We start from the raw sequence: 24,106 nt of genomic DNA, 5'->3' as shown, positions 1-24,106 counted from the left end.
AACACAATTGGTGTTAGAGTTCTTAACTGATTTCAGCAATTAAGGACTGGACTCCTGAATTACAAAACACAGAGCAGCATATTTTACACACACACACCTTAGCAGCACTCCTGTCAAGGCAGTAGGATCTTCAGGAGATACACATCTCCCCAACCTCTGAACAGACACAGCGTTAATTACATATGGTTGGTTTGGTGATTACTCTTACTCTGTAATTTTTATTTGTGACTTGACAGATTATTAACAGCAGCATACTCTACCTGCTTAATCAGCATGTATGTTTCAGACATGATCTTCTCAATTTTACCCAGGTCGTAGGCCATAACTTTCTGACCTTGCTGCCACACTCGATAGGCATCAAGCAGAAGCGTTTTCCCAGACTCCACATCTTCCAGTAACTTCCTCTTCCTGCTTGATCTCTGGACAGGTTCTTCTGTAGGTACTGCTTGAACTTTAGTTGCCTGCAGTTGCTGTTTTGAGCTGATGCTTAGCTCTTCCAAAGAAAGTTCTGCAGTCCGGCTCTCTGGAGCTCTCTCTTTTGAGTTCCTGCCAGACTGAAGACGGTCCGGCTCACTGCATTTACACGAAGAATCAATTTTTTCAGGGTCATTGGAATATCCATCAAAATCCATAGGCTCAACGGAACCAGGCCTAGGGAGATCTCTAATTTCCTTGGCATTTTTGTCCTCATGTTCCAATATGTCCATAGCATTGGGGATTTGTCCCTGAGTCACTTCTTTTACTCCGTTTTCAGTACTGTGTGCTACTCCATCAGACAAGACTGTTTTTTTGGGAAGGACATCTTTGCCCTCTTCAGCACTAGTTTTATTAGAAACATCTGTTGTCATCCTTCCTGAAGCAAGGTTAGAAGACTTGGAATTCTGATCTTCTGAAACCTTAATAAAAGAAATAATTCTTCTCTGTTACTATTGAATTCAGAAAGCATTTCAGCACAGCCAAGTAATGACAATGAGTACCTTTAAACTATTTACTCCAATTTCATTCTTGTTGGTTCCTGAGTATTAATTAGTCTAAGCCACAAGTATATTAATCAGTGAAAAGCAGCACAGGTTGAACCAAATGGCAATCTTCCCCTCCCCACCCCCCCTTCATTCCATGCTATGGAATCTAAAAAGATGAAATCCAAAGTTTGAGTAGCACAAATTTACAATCAAAAAATGAACCTGTTTCTTTTGGCAGCTGGAGATCAACTTCGAATTTCAGAACCTTCCTTTTGGCCATTCTTGCGTAACTTTCTTCTTGTTACTACATGAAAAATTATGCTAAACACAGCTATAACATACGGAATTTTGTACCTTTACTTTGGTAATGGTCTAAAGCTAGAAAACATCAGCACATCATCCCTTCTGTCTTGGCTTATGAACTATTCATTTATGAACTATTTTATGCAGAGATCCAGTGTCCTTGAGGGCTTTTTTTTTTCCTTAGTTTGTTAAGCCTAGACACTCCTAACTTGGAAAAGCCTTAGGAATGAGTTCTTCCTTGACTGTATTTACAATAAGAACTTTCAACTTCCAGTTATTTTAACCTGAAAGCTGATTAGTCTCTAAATGACATTTAAAAATTACATCTTTAAATGTAGCAACAGATCTGGCGCTGTCAAGGACTAGCACTTAAAAATTGGCACACACGCAACATCTAGTTGTGTGGTTTTGTTTTGCAAGAGGAATTCTACTTCATTTTGTAAGAAAAGTTGCAACAGACTCCACCTGAAAATGCTGCAGCTCTTATATTCCGTGTAATTACTATTGCTCTAAATTTAAGGGAGAGTCACACCAAACTTACTGTAATCCATTTTCAACCACTATATTTAACACTGCATTTCAAAAATAGAAACATAATGGTGCCAGAAGGAAGTTTTATATGTAATTGCATGCGATCAAAAAGCATTAGAAGTGATAGTAATGTAGCCCTTCAATCTCAGTAGATGTTAAGGAATGAACAAACTGAATCCTATGACCATCAAACACTGCCGCCTCACCTGTGTCAGATCGTTCAGTGTGTCCTCCAGCACTTTCACTGTCAGCACAAAGGCTTGCTGGGCCAGAACCTGGCGATCTGCATCACGTAAGTACTTCCTGTGCCACAGCGAAATAACACAAATGAAGCTACCTGCCAAAAACTGCAGGACTTTAACAGCAAATGCTAGGATTTATTTCATAGCAGTTCTAAACATGCTAGATGAAACACAAAATGTACTGTATGTGAATATAGTATATTGAATCATAAAACTTCACATTTTCTTCCACCTTTCCACTTCTATCCCCAAAGCCACTGAAGAAGATAAAGAAAAGATGGGGTTGGTGCCATCTACAAGTGGAGGAAAGGGGAGAAATGCAAAAGCCACGGCATAAAACAGACAACCAGGATTACAGTTTTCTGTTGTCAGGCCTTTGGAGCCCCTGAAATACGAGCTTTCTATTCAAAACTTTTTTGAAAGAGAGCACTAATCACACAAAGCTATCTTGAACTGTCAGGTGATTTTCATGCTCTGGATAAGCCGTACATGTGACACTAAGGATATCGGCAAACCCTTCCTCATTCATCATATTGGTTACTTTTGAACGTAGGCTTTTAAAGCTAAAACACTGGCGTGTCAACATTTCTTTTCCATTCACTACTAAAAAAAACCTAAAACTCTACCTCTACAGAATATACCCACTCTATGGCTTCATTTAATTTACCAAAACATGGCAACTTCACAGTATTTCACTGCTTTAGACCACTTTGAACTGCCCAATTCAGTGCGACAGGAAACTGGGATTTTTTATACATTTCAGAACAGGCTGGTTTTAATAAAAGGGCTCAAATCAAGTCAGTAATTGTCAATAATATTACTTGGTCAGAAAGCCAACATTTTTAATGAACATTTTATCTCTATACTATAACATTTTGAAAAGTGATGTTTGCTTTGTCTTTCAGGCAAAGTATATAAAAACTTATCATTAGTTCTATTTATTCATTCATTAAAGCTGGGATGCTGCACGCATTCACCAGACACACCCAGAAGATCTGTATTTGTAAGTTCCTATAACGACTGCAGTTCATCGTGGCTGGCACTGGCTGGTCCAACACATCCAATCACTTGTTTGTTAAATTCAGTCCAGACTTATAAATAACATAATATTTTTAGTACTACTTCAGGCTCGCTTAGAACAGAATTTAAGCCTTCTATGGTCCAGTTCTTCTGATACGTTAAAAGTCAAATATTTTTGGCTTCAAGTTTGCTGAACATGTGGTGACATATCCCCAGACATACTATGATCTATGCAAATTCATATGCACTCACACTTGAAAACATGTGAAGAAACCTTTACTGCTTTCAACTTAGTGCCATCAATCATTCAGCTCCATTTCTTCAGTATTTGCCAGATTAGTTTCAACACACCCCCCTAAGCAAACAACTTGGAACTACCACAATTGCTTCAATGTTTTCTTTAGCTGTTTATTTTGGTCTTCCCATTGATATATATCTGTATATAGTTCATGTTAAATGGCTTTTTTTTTCTTCTTCTTCTTAAATAAGTTTAATGCAATTAAAATTAGCTCACCCCTGAATAGGATAAGCTTTTTAAATAGCATCAGCTGCCTGTAGCACCACTGTTAGGCAGTCAGGGATTACAGGAAGGCAGGATGCCTGCGCTGTGACCTCTCTCTCCGTGGACGTGGCTCTTACACAAGAGGCCCTGAGGGGTGCAACGCACTGTTCCACCAGTGAACCCCTTCATGTGATAGCAGACCTATGGATATCTGTTAGGGCAGCTGTGTGACTGCTCTGAGTTCCAAGGGAAATGAGGAGGAGCTTTAAGCTCTATTCTGGAATCATAATCCGGAGAAATTTAACCACCATCCCACCATATTCCCAAGAAAGTCTGTCTATAGACTTAGTCCTAAAATAAGAATGTCTTCAAATAAAATAGTTATACAAAGAACAAAACGCAAGCAGCAGCAGATTAAAATGAACGTATCATACTTTCCCTGATCAGGGGTCCTCTGTAGCATAGACGAGACTTTCAGCAGGGTGTTGTAATCCTTCAGCTGTGACAGCACATTGAGCAGTAGGACTATAGAGCGGTTCATATGAGATGCAAAACTGCCCGGGCGGTCGATTTCATCCACGGGGATGCGCCAGATTCCCTGCAGAGAGAAGAACAGAGGGAAACCCTGAAGAAGAATCCAGCTGAAAAGGAGAAAAAGCTTAAAAAATGCAGCTGGTCCTTCAGCTGAATGGATTTTCATTGAGGGTCAGGGAATAAAGGACAATGCTACAGTCACTCACACACAGAGATGTCAACTTAAACCAACCAATTAATGCCGGTCATAACAAATGAGGAGTTTGTAAAAGCCTCCAAACACCTAAATATGAATGATCCCCAGAAAGAAACAAACAAATATTGGGCATCTTTCTTAAATGTTTGCAGACACAGCCACCGTAAGCCAAAAGTCAGCAACCATAAGGAAACAACTAACTTAAAATAAGCTTTCCAGGCCTGAGACCTGCAACTAGCCCAGCAACAGCAAGTCTGTATCTTCAAACAATCTATAACTAAAGGCACTGGGAGCTGAGTCACTGCCCTGATGCCAGCAGTGCTCACTGGAGAACTAACCAGCCCCATAAGAACCAGATTCCTCAGCAGTACCCACTTTCCAGGGGCAGATTCAAATCCTAATTCCATTTGTAGGATGTGGGAACGTTTGGGGGTGGCAAGGCTGGAGATGGATAGAAAATGCAATTTAATTAAGGTTAGACAGCTCAGATTTTGCAATGTCTTGTAAAGTCTAAGGTGATTTTTCTTCCTCCCAGTGTTTAATAAGGATGCTGTCAACAACTAGCAACCATATATTTAGAATGGAATTTAAGTAACCCTATGCATGTAGCTTATACTGGGACCATTCACAAAAATACTGCTGTTACAGCAGCACAAACCCTCCTCTCACTTCTCCCACTGCAACTTTTTACAATGAAAATCTTTGGGGTCTTTTGTACCACTCTGTGGCCACACAGGAACGAACAGTCTTATCGATAAGAGCACCGGACCGAAAATGACTTCTGCTTTCCAAGCCCATGCAGAGAGCAGGACATACAAATATTCATTCTTTTATCCTTGCTTAAAGGTCTTGATTTGATATTTTTAGCTTTGCTTTCATCGTGAGCAAAACTCTTCAGGCCTTAATACAATGTGAAAGCAAATAAAATGAATGCAGCAATCACAAGTGCCATCTGAACACAAAAGCAGTAGATATGTGTATGTCTGCAGTGCCCCTATGTGTTTTCAGAGATCTGCAGTTCCCACGTATGGGAACCTGGGGGACACCACACAAAAAAAAGAACCAGACAAATATCAGTGTTTTTAAATAGGACACAGTGACTTCAGCTAGATTTAGTGCAGACTGTTCTGCCAACTTTCCTTACTCTTGCTCCCTAGTGATCAGACACCCATATTTCCTCTTTGTTCCCTGAAGCTCTCTTTAAATCTCCTGAAGCTTTTTTTTCCCCCATGAAGTACCCAAACCCTCACCATGATGGACTGCCAACATCCACAGTACCCCCTATGGCAGCTGCAAAGGCATGACCTGCTCAGACAGCTCAGGAGCACTCACCTAGGAAGAGATCTCAAAGGAAACAGCGCCATAAAGCAGCACAAACTTTAAGCAGAGCCTTTTGCTTCCCCAGAACTACACAGTGATTTTGCTTTCAGGCTACAGATGAACACACACATTCTAGCACAGATATTTTTGCTTGTCTGCACATATGTAGGCTGGGTTTCTGCCAACCTCTAAAACAACCGAAGGCATCATAATGGCACCATATTGCAGCAACCCACTCAGCCAATTTAACTATACAAAACAATTTATGGTCAGCTTAGATGCACGCTGCAGGCATGGAACACAGCCAACGTGTAGGTTTCTGGTCTTTTTCAGCATTATCTCATCCTTTATTTGAGTTAGGCAGGTCACTGGGAGTGAGTTTTAGAATATCATATCTGAGATGAGATGAAATTCATTCTGCAGATCTCACCCATATATTCTGTGCATACAATCACCATCGTAAGATCATTAAGTTGGAAATATCCTTTCTTTAATTGCAAAATGAAATTTAATTGCAAAAGAAAATTCTCTGAAACAATAGATTTAGTCCAACAAAAACTTGTAGGAAGGACCAAATCTGTGCATAAAATGTTGACCTTAACCTGACAATGTTCATGTGCTAGAGAGAAACAAGACTGCTTGCTTGGCAATGCTGCTCTTCTGCCTTTCTCCAGCACCAGGTACATGAGAAAAGTTTTAATTACAACTCCCATTTTACGCTTATTCTAACATTACAACACAAAGCCTGATTTTAAAAACAAAGATGCTGACTTGTCGTGTGTTGACTTGCAGTTTTACAAATGCAGAACAGCACGGCAGAAGATTGATGTCTTGTTCCACACCTGCCCACCTCATACACAGCCTGGAACCAAAAGCACAAGGAATCCTGCTGTTGGGAGTCTGAACCACCTTCATTCCACCCACCACTATTCTATTAAGCAATATGCAGAACAATTATGCTGAAGTGAGTTTTTCAGATTCTACTTTATGAGCGATGTCGAATCCTTTTCAAGATAGCAGTTTGAGCCAGAGGAGAAATAAATGGTTTCATCCCAGCCTTTACTAAGGTTTAACTGATTCCATCAGGAATATGTTTTTCGTTGCCAAATATCAGAATCCTTCAGGAAGAAGAGTTCTGAATGTAGATGATATACTGAAGCTTCTCCTTTAAAAATGGCCCAACAGCTTTTAAAGCAAAACTTCAGAAATGCAAAGCTTGAAACCAGAATAACTGGGAGGGCAGACTGGAAGAAGTTATTCAGCTTCAATAAAGCTTTCATATAATCATTTGAAAATTCAGATTTGCTAGTGAAGTATCTCCCTTGAAAGCACACACTGGCAGGAGCACAGACCCTTCTGATAAACATCTTCAGCTCCTCTGAAGCATTTACTGCTGGCTGTCACCACACAGGACACCTTATAGAGCATCTCCAGCCCAAGCCACCGGCCGACTCTTGCAATGCAGCACAGTGCTCTGCAGTGCAGCTCTGCTGCTGGCCACCACTCTGCAGCTGAAAGGTTCTCCTCCCTTCTGCAACAGCCAGCAAGGTTGTTTACATGGAACTGGAGGAAGGACTGAGAGTCACTTCCAATAACTCCAGAAACGCCTCCCAAAAACCAAAATATCAAGCTGCTTTCCACGCCTCCCTGGCTAAACAAGCTCCCGAGGGCTGGGAGAAGTAAAGCCAATACATGCTGCTGGGAAGAATAAATCTGGGATTTTTTATAAGTGAAAATTATGAAACAACTTCCTATTGAACATTACATTAAATGTGAAGCTGAATGCTGAACTCAGCACACAACACTACCCATGACGCTTATCTGACTTTGGCTTGGAACTTACTGCACGACTTCCACAATTGATGAGGGTAAGAAGAGAAGCACGCTGTGCAGAGCTCTGTAAGCAGGAGCTAGAGCAAGAGCAGTACTTTCTAGTTCAGCCACTGAAAATAGCAAGGAAGGAAGTGCTCATTATTCCTCCACACTGTTTGCTTCAGAACTTGAAGGGAGGGGATTCCCTGGGGTTTAGGAATGCCTCTCTGCAGAGGAAGCACTGACAGCTCTCAGCAAACCCCAAACATCCCTGCAGAGGAATGCCGTGTTTCACAGTGAGCCATTTTCTAAGCAGAGGTCAAACTTCCCTCTCTCAGCACTGCACAATTTCTCCCACTGAAATGAAGTAACAGTTGTCAAACATCAGATGATCAAATTCATAGAAAACAAGTAAATACATCATGTAAGTACTGCTGCACAGTAACATCTCCCATCACTTTGGATTTAATTCTCAATTTACTACAAGGCCCCATAAGTGCAAGCTGCACCAGATACCACTACATCAGTTCCACTGCTGCTGCCTGTAGGTGACCAATGCAAAACCAAGCACTTCTCTGACCAAAACCTGTCAGTCTGAGCAACGTCCTATTAAGAAAAAGCATTTTCTAAAAGCAAATCTAATTCATATTTTTAACAACTGTTATGTAATATGACCAAACTAACAGACCAACTAGCAAAATGATCCAGAGAAGCCACCAACTCACAAAAAAAACACACCTACACAGCATCCTAAAATCTGAAGGTGAATTAAGCACAACTGCAAAACCCCTGGAAAGCTCAAACTTCCCTAAATATATATATTTTATATATTATGTTTTACTCCAGGGTTAAACACACCACACTGGAGTACTACTAGCTTCCCTGTGACATCCCTTTCCTGCTATCTAGGTCAATATCAGGCCTTGCACTTAGGAACTGAAAAGAAAGATAATATAAATTGAACAGTTTCAACACACTGAACTCTAAACATGGCTCTTCTCAGCTAAGAAAGCACGGTACAGACCCTCAATGAAGGATATCCCTGCTCCTTCCTGCAAGCATTGCTTTATTTACTGCACAACTTGTTCTGTGTTTGCTCAGCAACTCATGACTTCCTGATAGCTCTGAGTGTAACCATTAAAAGCTCCTCCCCACCTCGTTTAGCAAATTACTACACCAACTTTTCCTCACTCCATCACAGCACGCTCCCATCTTGCTTCTTATTTTACTTTGTCACCTGACCTGAGTTTTTTCTACTTAGTACAGACAATTCATTATTTTTCTCCTTCTTCATTCCTACGCAGAACGTTGTGGAACAATTCCACTTCCGTGAACAGGAACGCAGGTGAAAAAAAGATACTAAGAAATCAAAGCAGTTACATTCACAATATTATTAATAGCTGAAGGGAACTGCACCATCAAGAGAAAAACAGAGCTCCTGCCTTTGGTGAGCTAAACTGAGATGTTATACAGAGCACTCAGGGAGCATTCCCCTTGGCTGGTTTAGTCTTGTTCACACAATACAACAGCAGAATATTACAAACAGCATGTTAACCAATAAATGACATTTTAGCAGTCTAGAAAAAGTGTGAGAGATAAGTTAAAGCTACAGCAACTTCCTTTTTAAGATGTAATCCTGCTCTGCTCCGACAATTCCTCTCATTGATGGCACATTGGCTATCAGCATAACAACATGGATGCTTTCTGGAAGAACTGTGGGATCCTGCAGCATGAATTAACAGCATGAAACTGTGTCAAATGGAAAATGTTCCAATTATCATATGCTGATTAAAAAAAAATAATGCAATAATGCAAAATAATTCTCACCCCTCATTTATCTCCACAAAATCTAATGCTTGAGGTTTTCACTGTGAATTGGTGTAGCCCTACAAAAGCAAACCCAAGGTATGAGCACAAGTTGGGGACGTGACCATCTGAGAAGCAGGGGGAAGGGAGTAATTTCCTTGCTGAGTATGCAATTACCTAAAGCCAAAGTGCTTCGTTAAGGTGCTGAGTTACAAGCTCAGGTGGAATCCATCTAACAGCAGCAGGGGTACTGATGGCCTCTGCACAGCACTGCATTTGGACCTCTGCCAGGCAGAATCTCGAGGTTTTAGTTTGCTTGTTCAGGAAGCTTGAGGAGATTTCAGTGCAAAGTTTCCTGCGTACCATCTGATTGCACAATAATGTCAACAGACAGAAGCAAAAAGAAAATATCCACTCTGCTCCGTAACTGCAGTGGGAAGGAATAGAGAAGAGAGTGAGAAGGCACAGCAGGCTGCTCCCTCAACACAACCTGTTCTGAAGGTGCCATCTCATTCAAGATGAGACACAGCTGCATTGGCTCAAAGCTGTGTAACAGTGGGACTCAGACATCACCTTCTTGAAAGCCAGCTATGCAGCTATGCAACATCCGCTAATAACAAAGTCTACTCCCTGCACTGCTTCTGCAGGTCAGTGCTGTCAGCACCAGGAGTACCTTTCCCCAAAGCACTCCAAGAAACCCCGTCAGATCCTCCCTGTTAAAGCATCTCCCTCCTCTGCACAATCTCACATGCTAAAGCAAAGGTGGATTATTTAAAGAGTGATTGTTTTCTTTCCTTCTGCTGCCCACAGTAAGGAAGGTTTCTCTTCAGACAGCTGGACAGTTTCTCAAACAGGGATGCTACATATTAATAAATACTTTTGGATAAATAGCTATGTGCATTTGCTGTCTTTTCTTCAGCTTTGCTCTAGAAGTTGCTCCCTTCTACCAGCTGTAATGTAGGAATGACAGAGGCACATGCTAGCCAAGAGCTGAAATTACCACTAGAAAGGCTTCTCACTGCATCTGTGGGGTTCCCAAAGGACATAAGAGGTTTGCCAACACGATGCACAAGAGCAGAATCCATCCAAAGTCCTTGTGAGGCACATCCATCCAAAAAAAACACCACCAAGGAAGGTGTATGGCAACCCTGGAATTCTTTGTCCTACAGAACAAATAGCATTGAAATGCAAAGAATGTTTCTAGATCTTCTAATTAGCAACAAGAGAGAAAAAGATGCAGAAACTTAATGAAAGGATATTGACACCCTTGATAAGAAAGCTCTTCACTGGGATTTTGCATTTCTTTAGGCATTTTCAGGGGCCAGACAACAGAATATTTAGATTTCTTTAGCACTAGAATAAATGGTTAGCAGAGCACATTTCAACAGTGACAGGGGTTCTGACTTTGCCTAACAGGCAATCTGTTGTTTTAAGAGCATTTTCTGCTTAGGTCTTTCTTGCGTATCTGCTACAAGACTGCCTGGTAGCAGATGCAAGTGGTACCTAATGAAACAAAGCTTGGTGCAGCCTCCGCTTTAATCCCCTACAGACGTTACAAAACCCTCATTTTTCAACAGCACATGGGATTTATTCCATTTCAGAAGTCCATGACATAGACATGTACATTCTGTGATGTTATCTAGAGAAAAGGACATTCAGAGGGTGGCTCATCTGAGCCACAGGCTCTGCCCTGCGACAAGATGAGCTACACTCTGGAAACGACTTTCCTCTATGTGGAAAGAAAGCCTGGATGAGCAAGTCGTAACAGACAACAAATGTTAGGGGAGACAGACCTCAACTGGAACATGCACAGGTGGTTCTGACTGACATTACTGCCATGCTGAGCTCAAGTCACCAGTCATTCTTACCCCTAGGGGAGGTATTACAGAACCAGAAAGAGAACTGGGGCTAACACAAGGCTGGGAGAAGCCGGCAATTCCCCAGTTCCAAGCCAAGAGATGGGCAAGGATTGTGACACTATCACAGTCCTGAGAACCTGGTACGTTACATTACTGATGTTATTCTAATAACACTCCTGCCTTAAATGAGTAGGAGTAGTATAGGATAACCAAGTAGTATAGGATAACCAAGTCTGGCTAAGAAGAAAGATTAGAGACAGATGATAGAAATCAGTATTAGGAATACCCAGCAATATAACGCAGATACAGAAGAGTTACATATGGCTCCAACAGGCAGCCTTTCTGCTGCTCTGAGAGTAATAACCAGGCAATGCTCACACGGAAAAGAAAGTTAAACACTGGCCAGATGTTCAATGACACAATCTGAGGAATCTCCAAATCTACCAGGAGCAAAGCAGCTGCTACGAGCAAAAGACAACAGATCTGTCACAAGAACATCAGCTAATTGTCAAGGTGGGTGGATGTTTGCAGCAAAGGAAAAACGCTGAATCTTACCCTCCTTCCTTATAGGTCCCCTTTCCTCAAGCTGCTTAGACTGGTTCACTTCTAACATTGAGGTCATTATATAAGATGCTACAAGCAAAACAACAAGAGCTTCATAATAAACGCTACGCTAATTACTGAGACTCAGCACATTGTTAACGTTGAATTATGAGCTGTTCAGAGCTTCTTCCTTTACTGCACTGAGAGTCTCCTCGTACAGGATGTCACCTCTTCACCTACACATCCAAGTTGTAGACGTAACTGTGATGGGTTACCCAGCACCCAAAACACAGGAGACTGTTGTTTTAAGAGCGAGGTAGTCCCCATGTACAAGACTGGATGGATTCTGCTCTGACAGAAAGCATCCCTCAGCTTTTAGACCATCTTTTGTGTAATGACACACTAAAATAGCAAGATAAGAAGCACCAAAACCTGAGCCTTTGAAAAATACTTCAACACACTCATGCCATACCTAGAAAAAGTACCATTATCCACCTGTATGCTTTACAAATACATGGACAAGTTAGACTCAGCAGTCTATCAGAAGCTGGAGGGTCTCAAATTAGCTGTAGAGGAAAACACAGGCACTTCAGGTATGTCTTCTTTAGTTTCTTTAGCACCAAACCACACAAACACAAGGTAGGAGTGGAGGTCTGCACTGTTCAGGTATGAGAGTTCCCTTATCTCAGGTCATGCTGAGATTACAGAAGGTTAATAAATTCAATTGAAAAGGCTGTGAAATCATTCACTAAAGTATAAGAGAACTGTGAAGTGGAACGTAGTAAAGACTTATCAATATTTTTAATACCGCAAAAATAAACAAGTGTTATCAATGAGAAGGAAATATCAGATGTCTTACATAATTGTAGCTGAACCCAGTTATTTGTTATTAGCCATCAATCTCTAGAATGCTTGCTGGAAAGCAGCAGGAATAGCATGTTCCCAACACTGAGCAGTGTCTTGGTACGTCCACACAACCCAGAAGCACTGAGAAATACCTGCACCTTTCATTAGTGTTGAGAATAAAAGGAACAGAGAGCTCATCTGAACATTTAAACTCCTCCAATGATCCAACAGAGGTAAAATGACAGCAGAAGCCAGTTAAAAAGCCTTTTAATCTCTAATCAAAATCCCTTAAGATCTGACTAGAGTTCCCTATCCCTGTTCTTTAAATGCCAGTTTTATAAAGACACACGTTTGCAAGTACTTGACTTAGTTCACAGCTCTGCCTAAGGTTTCATAATGACACAGGAATGACAGAAGTACACATCTTGGATTTCATATTGTTTATGAGCTGAAGCTGAAGGCAGGAAGCAACTTGTTTGAAATAGGTGGTTAAAAATACTCTATGTGAGTGATTAGGAATCACAACGAGACATGTGAGGTGGTAACAGGGCGTCAGGTCTTGGGGAATGCAGACCCTTCACAACCCACTGAAGCTCTACGTGAGTTGGCAGATTTCATCCTCGCCAATTAAGCCCTTCAAATGAAGTTATTAGAAGCTGACAGGTAACTCATTTCATCATCTCTTCTCCCCCCCTACAGCAGCACTGTACAACACTTCCCTCCTCTGTCTAGCAAGTGAAGGCTCTGAGCGAGTCCCGACGGCTATAAAAGGCAAAAAATTCTCTTACTGTTCTGCACCCATAGCTAACCTCAGAATATAGCTGCTCTAACCTCACAATATAGCTTCTATTCTCATAGAGAAATCCATATAACAAAAGTGAGATTCATTAACTCAGTTATACGGTATTTTACCTTTATTTTTTAGGTTAGCATCTAACGCTGTCTTGCTTTCAGAGACTCCCTTGGCAACTCACGTGAATAGAAGTACCTTTCATATCCCATGATAGAATTGGTGGAAACGTCAGCCCCAAGCAAGCACTCGACTGGCCCTGCCAAGCACCTCAGTTAGTGCTGGCTGACCGCTGATAGCACCCGAGGAACAAATCGTGGCTGAGAGGCTGTAATTCAATTACCCTATTTACAATAATGCAAATCGCAGCACACACGGATCTTCCATATTCAACCGGCAGCGATATTCCAGCGGCTGAGCCCGGCAGAAGGCAGGGCAGAGCTCAGGGAGCTCGGCAGAAGAGAGCACAGCCTGCTGGTGTTTGATTTCAGGGATAGCATGAGCCAGCAATGATTTGTTTGAGGACAGCCAGGGTAATTACTGAGGGGGAGAAGAAAGGCCTCAGCACTCAGAGTATTTCAGACTCTGATACAGATGCTAAAAGCACACAGAAGTCATTTCACCGAAACCAATCCGAATACCTGGGGATTCGGCACGTCATCCTGAACACCCTGCAATACAAACACCCTGCAGCCTCCCCAGCTCTATGCTGCAATTCCAAGCTGCGCTCCGTGCAAAATACCTCCCGGTTCGCACCGAAATCCCCCGCTGCACAAACACACGCTGCAGCAAATTAAAAACCCAAACCACACAGCTGCCAGAGCCAACGTCGCAACGTTGCAATTAAAAGACACGCGTTCTAAAATTATAAGCACGGAACGAGACAAAGCTGACCGGTCCCAACGAACCGCTAATGCCGTGGGAATCCTCTTAAGCCTCGCTCCGCTCCGGCGCACGGAGCAGCGACGCTCGGCACATGCAGGGCGCGGGGTAAGCCCGGCTCCGTGCTGAGCGGGCAGCGGGGCGCTCAGCAAACCGACAGACCCCAACCCTCGTTCCGCACGGCGCACAGCCCCTCACCCGCGCTCTCCCCGGCCCGAACTCCTCTCGTCCGCTCCGCTCCCCATTCCCGTCCGCTTGTCCCGCACACAGCCGCACCGCCGGGGATTCCCTCCGGCCGCGGCGTTCCGCACGCCACAGGTGGCAGCGGGGCTCCGTGTGCTCCCCGCGGCTCCCGGCCCCGCACACAGCGCAGGGCACGGCCCGGCAGCCGCGCTCCCCGCGGAACACACGGAGGGAACTTTCCCTGGGCCGCCCCCTCCCCCCGCACGGGGCGGCCGCTTCCCACGGCCGCGGGGCCGCCCCCTCTCTCACCATGCCCGGCGGCGCCCCGGCCTCGCTCCGCCGAACTTCCCCGTCGGCCCCGCGGCTCCACGCCCGCTCCGCCCCGCCCGGCTCTCCCCCCCCTCCTCCGGCTCCGCTCCGCGCCGCCCCCGCACCCCCCACCTGCCCGCGGGCCGGGCCCCGCTGCGCCCGCCTCGGCGCTCGGCTCGCACTTCCTCTCGCACCGGAGGGAGGCCGACCTCTGGAAACCGCATACCTCAGATTTCCTGCTGCCGCGGTTATTTATTTATTTATTCTTCTTTTTTTTTCCTCCCCCCCCCTTCCCTTCTCCGTTCTCTGCTGTGTCTCTGCCCGTGTCTCACACCCTGCCACGACCCGCTGCTCCCCGCACCGACTGCTGCTCCATAAACCTCCCGCAGGTTTTAATCTGCTCAGTGATTCCACATTAGCTCCTTATCCCCTCTCGTGCTGCAGGCTTTTTCCCTACGTACTGTCATGTATTAGTGCAAATTAAGTGCTTGTTGTACCTGGAATTAAAAGCATCTTAAAATGCTTCGATAGCCCAGGGACTGGGTGTGCACCAGCATGGAAATCGGTCATACGAATCCCAAGCAGCTAAATGCCTTTGGGCATTTCCAGGTTTCAGACTGCCTTACGAACAAGCAAAATCTATTTAATATCACTAAATGGGATAGATAGGTTAGGTCTGATTCACTGTTGTACAGAAAGACTATTTTAGAGGTCTATTATCAACTTCAATCTAGGAAGCAAGCTGGTCTCTTAGGAGCGAAGAAGGAAAGGGTTTTCACCACAGATAATGGTCAATTCTGTCCAACTCCAAAAGTTAGCCCTTTCTAAGGGGGATGGTTCCAAACTAAAAAGAAAGGAGATTTAGATTGGATATAAGGATGGAATTGTTTGCAATGAGGGCAGTGAGGCACAGGGTGCCCAGAGAGGTGGAGGTGCCCCATCCCTGCAGACACCCACAGTCAGGGATGGGGCTGTGAGCACTGATGGAGCTGTGGGTGTCCCTGTGGGACCTTTGGGAGTCCCCTCCATGATTTCTTAAACAAGCATGGATTCAACACCGTGTTCTGGTGTCAGGGACAGCCTCAGTGGTTGGAGCACAGCACTAACATGACCTGGAGCACCAGCTCTTCCTTGCACGGCTGTGCTCCTGCTCTGCCTGCTCCAAGCTCGCTGGTGAAATGGCTGCTGCAGAAGATGGCTGGCACCATCACACACACCCACATCCCCGGTTCACACACAGCACTATGTAATATCAAAGGCCTTTTCATTAATTATTTTTTTTTTTACACAAGGCAGAATTTGGGACACGCTATTCGAGGCTTCGGGCTGATGAGGGGTGAAAGATGAGATGATATTTTTCTTAATTGCTTAATGACTTGGGAGACACTGTGCAAATGAGGGCTGCATGAACAGCTAACATCTCCTGCTTTTTATGCTTAATTTGAGTGATACAAGAATGAAACAGCGCGGCTTTATACGTTTTGGCAAGGAAAAATGGATGGGGAAACACTGGCAGAGCAATTACAGGAAACTTGAAACATGCCCAGAGTCAACAAGATGACTTAACATTTGTCCTTTGAAAAATAAATGCTCCTAATGATTACTTGCAGTTCAGCAGATAGTCTCCAAGAAGGAGCAATTGTTCGAGGTGCAATTGTTAATCTTGAACAGCCCCGTCTTAGACACACTTTTTAGTTATTTTTTTAAGGGAAAGGAGGATGGCAGAGCACAATTCGACACCATTAAAAAGTGAGCAATTTATATCGCTGTGTTTCCTTAAAAGGCTGAGGTCATCAAATGCATTTTTAAAAAGCCATATCTTTCAATCGATAGCAACCAAAGCAAGATATAAGGAATATCTCAGCTGCAATCACCCACTGGGTTGTGAACTCTAGCACATGCTTTCCAATGCCACAATGCTCTGAGCCAGACAAGCCAGAAAGGGATTTTCCACTTTTAAGCATTTTTAACTCTCGCACACTGGGATTTCTTGATTAAGTGCTCTGGGATGAATAATAAATACTCAGAAATATTCCAGACCTCTCTGCACTGCAGAGATAAGGGTGCAGGCTTTCCATGCAGGCTTTCCATGCAAACGTAATAACTGAGTATGTTAAGGTCAATATACATATATTTGAAGTTGTTTCATTTTAAGTGATGTTCTTCAGAGGACGTGCACTGTAAATCCCAGCATGAACTCTGTTTCTACATCTTCTATTTTAAAGGAAGTAGGATATTGTTTTCACTTAGAGATGGCTTTTTCCCCCCTCTCCATGCAGAGAGAAGGTAATCTCGAGCTCACACAGGCAATTAAAGTCCTGCAGGAAACAGAAAGCATTCTTCCTTCAGCAGCACTATTTGCTTCCTTTAATTCAGATGTTTTTAAATCGTCTTGCAAGCAGATAACAAGAGCTACCAGACCAGAATATTTGCCTGGAAAACCCACTCTAATCCAGAGCACTGAGTGTTATGGTAGGATGTAATTATTTTCCAGGGCAATTTCCCTTTTTTCAGCAGTGCTGGGACTGCTCTAAGGAGATCACTTCTGCAGGGAAGAGAATTATCTGCTGTTAGTGAAAACAGAGATGTATCTGCACTGAAGCTAAACCACAGGATGGGCATCAGGTAGCTGAAAGATTTTGGAGAGAGAAAAGGAGGGAGGAGAAAAAGCTGTATTTCATTTTTTTCCTTTAAAATACACCAATTTTATTATCCAAAGATGTTTTCCTGTTTATTTCCAGGTTTATGATTCTTGTTTTGGAGTCATTTTACTTTCCTTTGGATCTTAAAGAGGAATATAGACCAGCAAGTGCCAAATCTGGGCTCTCAGGGGAAGCGGGTCTACTCAAAACCTGGGCCTTTTCAATACTCACTGAGTAAGGGTAACTGAATCTTTTTTGACAGTTACTACTTTACATTTAAACTCTTGTTAAAAGGGCAAGAAGAAAGAATAAATGCGCAGGGAATAATGTGTCAGAAGGCAGCAACAACAGCAAGAGAAATCAAAAGGAGATTAAGAACAGAAAACCGCAGTGTATCATCTTGCTGTCTTCACCTTGCTGTCCACATACTTAGAGAATTCCGATTCAGACTCGTCTCCTGGTGGGCCTTTCATTTTGTTGGCTTCAGGCAGCCACTGGAGACAGCCCTCAGATGGAAGTTTTCAGGGAAAAAAAGGCACTTTGCTTTGCTTTACCTTATTGATCTGAGGACATACAGAGACAGGAAAAGTTATTCTGGCTCAATTATTCACAAGAAAGCAAGCAGAGGATTGTCAGATTTTGGAGGGAGAAGAGTGACATATTAAAAAGATGGTGACAAAGCAACCCAGCAAATGGGTGATCATGGGAATGGTTTACCTACATACAGTGGCACAGAACACACAGATTCCTAGCAGGCACTTCAGGAGCGCACTATTCACCAACTAATAATTTGCAAATAATTTTTTTCCCCTCACTTAAAAAAATCTGTTTGTTTTTCAGCATCACACCTGTCCCTTCCCCTAAAACACACACAGACGCACACACACGCAGAGTGAAATTCAGGAAGTCCTTTTGCTGTTGATCCCATTTAATCCCTGTAAGACAAGAATTTACTGCCTGCAGAAGCTCTGCTTGGTGTTGAAGACAAAGCGTTTTAGTGGCTTTAGGTGCCAGTCAAACACTAACCTGAAAGCAGTCTGGGATAGTGAACCCAATCACTGAAAGCTTTGGAAGGCTTTTTTTTGTTCTTTTTAACACTGGAGCTTCTTGGAGGAGCCCCAGGCTGAAATTAGAAGTTAATGGGTTGATGGGAGGAATACTACAATACTAAGGTATATCTCAGGTTAGATGCCACAAAAAAAAAAAAAAAAAAAGTAAAAAAAAAGGTTGCAAAATCTTTAGTTTTAAACACTGTTTGTTGGTTACCCTTTAAAAATAAAATACTTGTGTTACTGCAGCCATGACTTAGTAACAGGGCTCCTTAAAGTTAATTTCCAGACATAATCTACCTGTTTTAAAAGCTGCATTAGAAGTGAGAATTAAAAGCTGAGTTAGAAGTGAAGTCTAAGGATATCAGAACTGCCGGAGTTGCTCAACTTATTGTTCCTATCAACTCTGATACAAGAAAAGCAAAACAAAAACACACCTACTTGTCATTAATTTCTACTTTTGTCACTTTCTCATACTTCGTATCTTTATGTTTTCTTCATGTCCCACATATGACAAAGAAAATGCACTGCACTACATTCACATTGAAGCCCCATCTTCATTTTAGTATTATACCAGCCTGTAACGCATGCTTGTTTTTTAAAACCTGATTTGTGATTCTATTCATGTCTTTTAAGACTGAATCTGCTGCTCGCTGTGTTACACAAATGGAGCACAAACAAAACTTGTACTGTATATTAAGCAAGTTAAGATGGTCTCAAGGTGTCTCAGAGTTTGGGACAGCCACACATTTCTCTATAGATGAGCTGAACAGAAACTAAAACCTGACAGCACACCCATCTGTCTTCATGTTTGTCCAAATGTTTCCCACAGGAAACACTTCAGTCAGCAGCACTGGAGTAAGTGGAGCCCAGTGACCCTGAAATTCTGCATTTGATGCTTATACGATTTTTAAAACAACCAACCACCAAGCGAGAAAAACCAACATGTGCTCTTAAACTCTTAGTGCAGTCCGTCAGGGGGAACAAAGTAGGTATGTGTAAACAGAAATCATTTCAGCTGTTATAACAAGCTCATTAAATTATCTCAATCCTCTGAATACTTAGGAAAACACCATTAATTTAATGACTCACACAGTAGTTCCAGTCTGCTAAGCAGTAGATCACAGTTTAAGTGCTGCTCCACTTTGAGCATACACACAGGGAGCAGTTCTGAAGTAATAAAGTTTTAAATTGAAAATGACTTGGTAGGAATTTTCAGTTTCTGATTTTCATTCAGGCCAAGCAGCAGGCACAATTAGTCATTCATTCTGAACAACTCCGAGAAAGTGCTTCAAGTGAAAGGTTTTGTGCTACTTCTGTGCTTTGCTTCCTCTGAGCTGCTGAAAAAACAGCTCAGTAAAAGCCAAATTGATGAAGCTGTTTATTGACAGGACGCAAGTAATCAAACTGGCAGAAGGTGAAATGTGTGCAGCTGGGATGAGCAAAGTTCAGAAAGCTCCTGGAAGTGCATCGCTTCTCACCTGAGCTCTGATAGGTGCTGCCCTGCTGTACAAGACACTCAGGTGCTCAGAGGAGCAGGCTGCAGTACTGGCCACTGTGGACATCCTTACTTTCAGTCACCCTTTCAATCCCTTTTTCTTTTAACTCCTTCCAGTAGAGGGAGAAAAGTCACCTTGTTTGAGTCAGTGCTTGAGGTTTCACCTAATTGCTATCATGCAAACTCCAGGAAGTGCTCATACTATGCCAAGAAATCCAACCTCTTCCACAAGAGCCGAGGAGTCTGGAGCAGTAACACACTATACAATATTCAGCATTTTTACTCTTCTACCATTAGGAAATTTGCCAAAGATGGAGCAATATTACAAAGATAACTCCAGCTTCAGCATCTTCATCTGAGCCCCACACAGTGACACTGCAGGCACCTCCAAAATGGCTCATCCACATAACAACAATCCGTATTCTTACCTATCATCATCTGCCATCTTATCTCCTCACCTCCATTTTAACCTTTTTAGTTTTTCCAATTAAATGCTTTTAAATTAGTGGATACAACTATCCTCACAAGTCCTCACAACACACAACTGGCAGAAACATCAAGAATACAGAGTGAAGAAGCACAGTTCACCTTGTTTACATCACTCACAGCTTCACCTAAGAAAGAAGTGTTTCAGAAAAAAACCTTGAGGCTTTGATTCTAGCCATACTTACATCAAATTTCCATTCCCCAGAGTATTGCAATCAGTTTTAGAACAAAAGGAGAGGGTTTTTAAAGACAATGACGTGATGTGACTTCAGAAACACACACGCTACTTTTAACGTGCCTAGGTGAACTTTGCACATTGCGACTATGGGGACACATGAAAGCTTTCAGTCACAGCCTGTAGGTGGCTTTTGCTTTTTTCCCTTTAAGAACTTCAGTTTAAAACCAACCCCATTCAGTGGTGAAGTGTCTAAAGGTTACGCCGCCACTCGTACCTGATACACAGCTGGCAGATGGCTAAAATCAAATTATGGATTTATTCACTGCACATTTGTAAAAGGACACTCATCTCACAGTATTCTCCAGGCCAAAAAGCACCTTCCAAATGCTGTTCAGACAGGGGAAAATGGTTGCTGTTAAACTTTTTAAGATCCAGATTTAAGGCTGCTTTATGTCCTGTAACACGCTACAATCTCCACAACAATTGCTCTTCTATAAAAAATAGCTTCACTTTTTTTTACCGCTATTTGTTCTTTGTCTAAAAATATATCTACAACAACAAAAGAAGAAACTTTTCCTAGGGAAGCAATGGGGTGTGGGGGGGGAAGCTGTTTAATATCCACTGGCACAAACGACAGTTTAAAACGCCATGCTTGGATCTCCAGGGATTTAGATTTATTGGCATCTTTACTTGCTGGGCCTTGGAAGCCTGCAAAGCCAGCCAGAAAGAACAGTGTGTATATACTGGGGCAGAAAACTTTGCGAACGATGGACATTTTTCACTGATGAGTTCTGTTTTTCCAAGAGGATGGAGTGAAGAACTGTAAATAACATGTTGGGCAGAGGTTAAAAAGTTATCTAGCTTTTTATAGGCATCTTTAAGACTTCACTGCTTGCCCAGTTTCTGGTCTTAATCCAATCATTACAGATGTTTCACTCGCACAGTTAACTCCTTGCTTACCTTTGTTTTCAGAGTTGGCATTAAGAAAGAGCACACACAAGAGCAAGGAAGAGACAATGCAATCAGATTCATCTGTAGCGAACTAAAAGCATTCTTCCAGTTTAAACATTAGAAAATATGAGCAGGAGGTATATGAGAACAGTTATGTTATTATTAAAGGGGAAAAAAAAAGGGAGAACAAAGGAGACTGGCTGGTTACTGAAAGAACAGCGGCTACAAGGAAAGAAATCATGCCACCTTAGTTGTCATTAAAGGGGCAACAAACATCAGCATTCCCTGCTCTCCCTTCCCCCAGTGGAACGTATCTGTTATGCTGGATGACAAAAACAATGGAAATTACTACGGTTATTTGACTAAAACAGGTGGATTCTCTAAAAGCTCCCTTATCTATGTACAAACATTCTGTCTGCTTCAGATACAGACAATAATATCAGCAAATGTAACAAAGAGCAAGAGAAAACAGTCATTGTCTTCCACACACCCACCCCACAAATTGACTTTCAGTCACAGCTTCAGCAAAAAGCTACTGTCACCTCATTATGTATCTTAATTAACCAAATTATATGAAATCTAATTTTCACTTAAAACATTTCTAGACTCGATGGCTTAATGCAAAAATAATCTCACAGATATGAGTTGTATTTAACCAATGCAAACATACCTTCCTCCTGCCCTGCACGATGTGGGTGATACCCATCTGTGAGCATGGATGAATTCCTTTGCCTTGTGGTACACTGCAAACTACTCATGGGCTGGTGCTCAGGATGAAGCACCCACCTCTGTGCCATGGTATTGCTCCACAGAGGTGACATTTGAAGGAAGATTGAGAAAATTAACAAGAACCAAACAGGAACAATATCAAGGAACAACGGATGGGAAAACACTGATTTGGTTTCACTCTTCAGCGGTTCAGGCTTCAGCTTATGCCACAATCACAGAATAACTGCCTAATGCAGCTGATTTTGTTTACAAATTAAGTCACAGGATTATGAATCATTTGGTTCAAAGGGATTTCTGATGGGGTTATTTATTCCTGAGAAGCTTTCCACACAAATATCTCTTCACCCACAACAGAAACGGTTTCCTCACACAGCTAAAGAACAATAGCTTTGTAATGACATTAGGCAGGGATGTAGGAAAAGCAATGAAACACTTGTTAAGATTTCAGAGGCGTCAAGCTGGGCCGGCAGCACATTAGCTCCAACACATCCCCCAGTGCAGAACAGCAAGGTCTCACCTTACGGAGGGGTGCTGGGTGACCTGCACAGTCCAGGCTCACACAGCAAAGCTTCCCTGCAGCACAGGGGCTCCTAACAGCATTGCCAGGGCACTGCTGACAGTCTTCCTTCCCACCCTGTCAACCATTTCAGTGAGGAGCTGGCTCTCCTGGCAGATGAACAAAATGTGCATGTCTTGTACTGAACTTAACAGCTGAACGCCTCACAGTCAGTAAGTAGAAAGCTGACAGTAAGAACTTGCATTGAGTGAATGGCACTTGCATTAAGTAGTAAGCTCTTTGTAAGGGTCTCTGCTGGGGCCTGCACAGTGAGAACAGAGACATTTCATTGATGGAACAGGCCATCTCCTGGAAGGATTATATCTTTTCAAGTAGGTGGGGACTTAACCATCCTTTAACCAGATAGCTCTATCTGCCTACCACATTGCAAAGCACAAATACATGAGACTGATGACATCCGTTGTCATTATGCTGTCATTATTTTGTTTTATCCAGCTGCACAGAGGTCAGAGTCAATGGTGAAGGTCACCTTTTCTAGACACAATCTTGTATAATGCCAATGAAATGCTACTAACTCTGATACAGAGTTATCTCTCAGCTAGAATCAAAAGGGGTTTTTTGTTTTTTAATAAACCCTACGAATATCTTGACTCCTTTATGATTTCTGATACCTTTTAGTTGCATCAAAATGGCATCCGAAACTCTCAAAAGCAAGAAGAGCAAAGCTGAATAGCCAAGCCCTTGTGATTTCTGGGATGTCACTTGAGTTGTTGTTTTAAAACAACTTGATTTGGCATCCTCTCATTCTCATTTTCACACAAACAGAAATGCTAACAAGACCAACTTTTTTTTTTTTTTTTCATTTTAAATTACAACCAATGAGGAATCTCAGATACAGCCATTAGTTCTCATGGACCCCCAAACACAACTGAATGCCAATTCCAACCTTGCTGAGCCAGGACCTCAGCTCACACAGATCACAGTAGACTTCTCTGAGTTCTTTCCCTTTCTCCCCTCATTCAAATGGAACTATTTCTCTTAGGAGACTCATTTTCCACGCAGCAGATGTCTCGGGGCTGGGAGCACATTTGCCAACTGAAAAGGCACACACAATTGATGAGCAGAAGAGTAACCCAGATCTATCAGCAGCCAGGGACAGAAAGAAAAGCAGAGCAGCTGAAGTTATAGGAGTGATCCTAGGCTGCTGTTGCTTCTCATTTCAGGCTTTTCCAGTGCACAGTAAGAAACAAACTGAGGCTACAGTCAAGCTGTCCTTGGCCTGGGGGGGTACTTGGGATTTCTTTGGGTTAACACCAGTAGCAAACAAGCTGGATAGAACAAAAGCCTGGAATACCCAGCAGACTTTGTCTCATAATGGAGACCACCCTAGCAGGTTTCATTCAATGATACACATCC

General features: G+C 42.7%; 1 protein-coding gene across 7 annotated transcripts in view; it reads right to left on the bottom strand.

Moving 5' to 3' along the window:
• Positions 1-24,106, bottom strand: part of CABIN1 (calcineurin binding protein 1) — an 87,602-nt gene that overhangs the window by 24,956 nt on the left and 38,540 nt on the right. For 6 of the 7 annotated variants that reach the window (XM_015878088.3, XM_015878092.3, XM_015878090.3 and 3 more), the window contains exons 31-33: positions 3,995-4,158; positions 2,003-2,099; positions 261-896 (exon numbers count right to left, since the gene is read on the bottom strand). In XM_015878088.3, coding sequence (XP_015733574.2) covers positions 261-896; positions 2,003-2,099; positions 3,995-4,158 — 897 coding nt within the window. Of the gene's footprint in view, positions 1-260; positions 897-2,002; positions 2,100-3,994; positions 4,159-17,320; positions 17,846-24,106 lie in introns of those variants that run through there. The other variant, XM_085556045.1, reaches the window with a different exon arrangement.

The sequence above is a fragment of the Coturnix japonica genome, chromosome 9 (genome assembly GCF_054131305.1).
Source record: "Coturnix japonica strain WE chromosome 9, WE-NBRP24, whole genome shotgun sequence".
NCBI lineage: Eukaryota > Metazoa > Chordata > Aves > Galliformes > Phasianidae > Coturnix > Coturnix japonica.
Note: the sequence above shows the minus strand (reverse complement) of the source record. Positions and strands in the feature narration are given on the sequence as shown.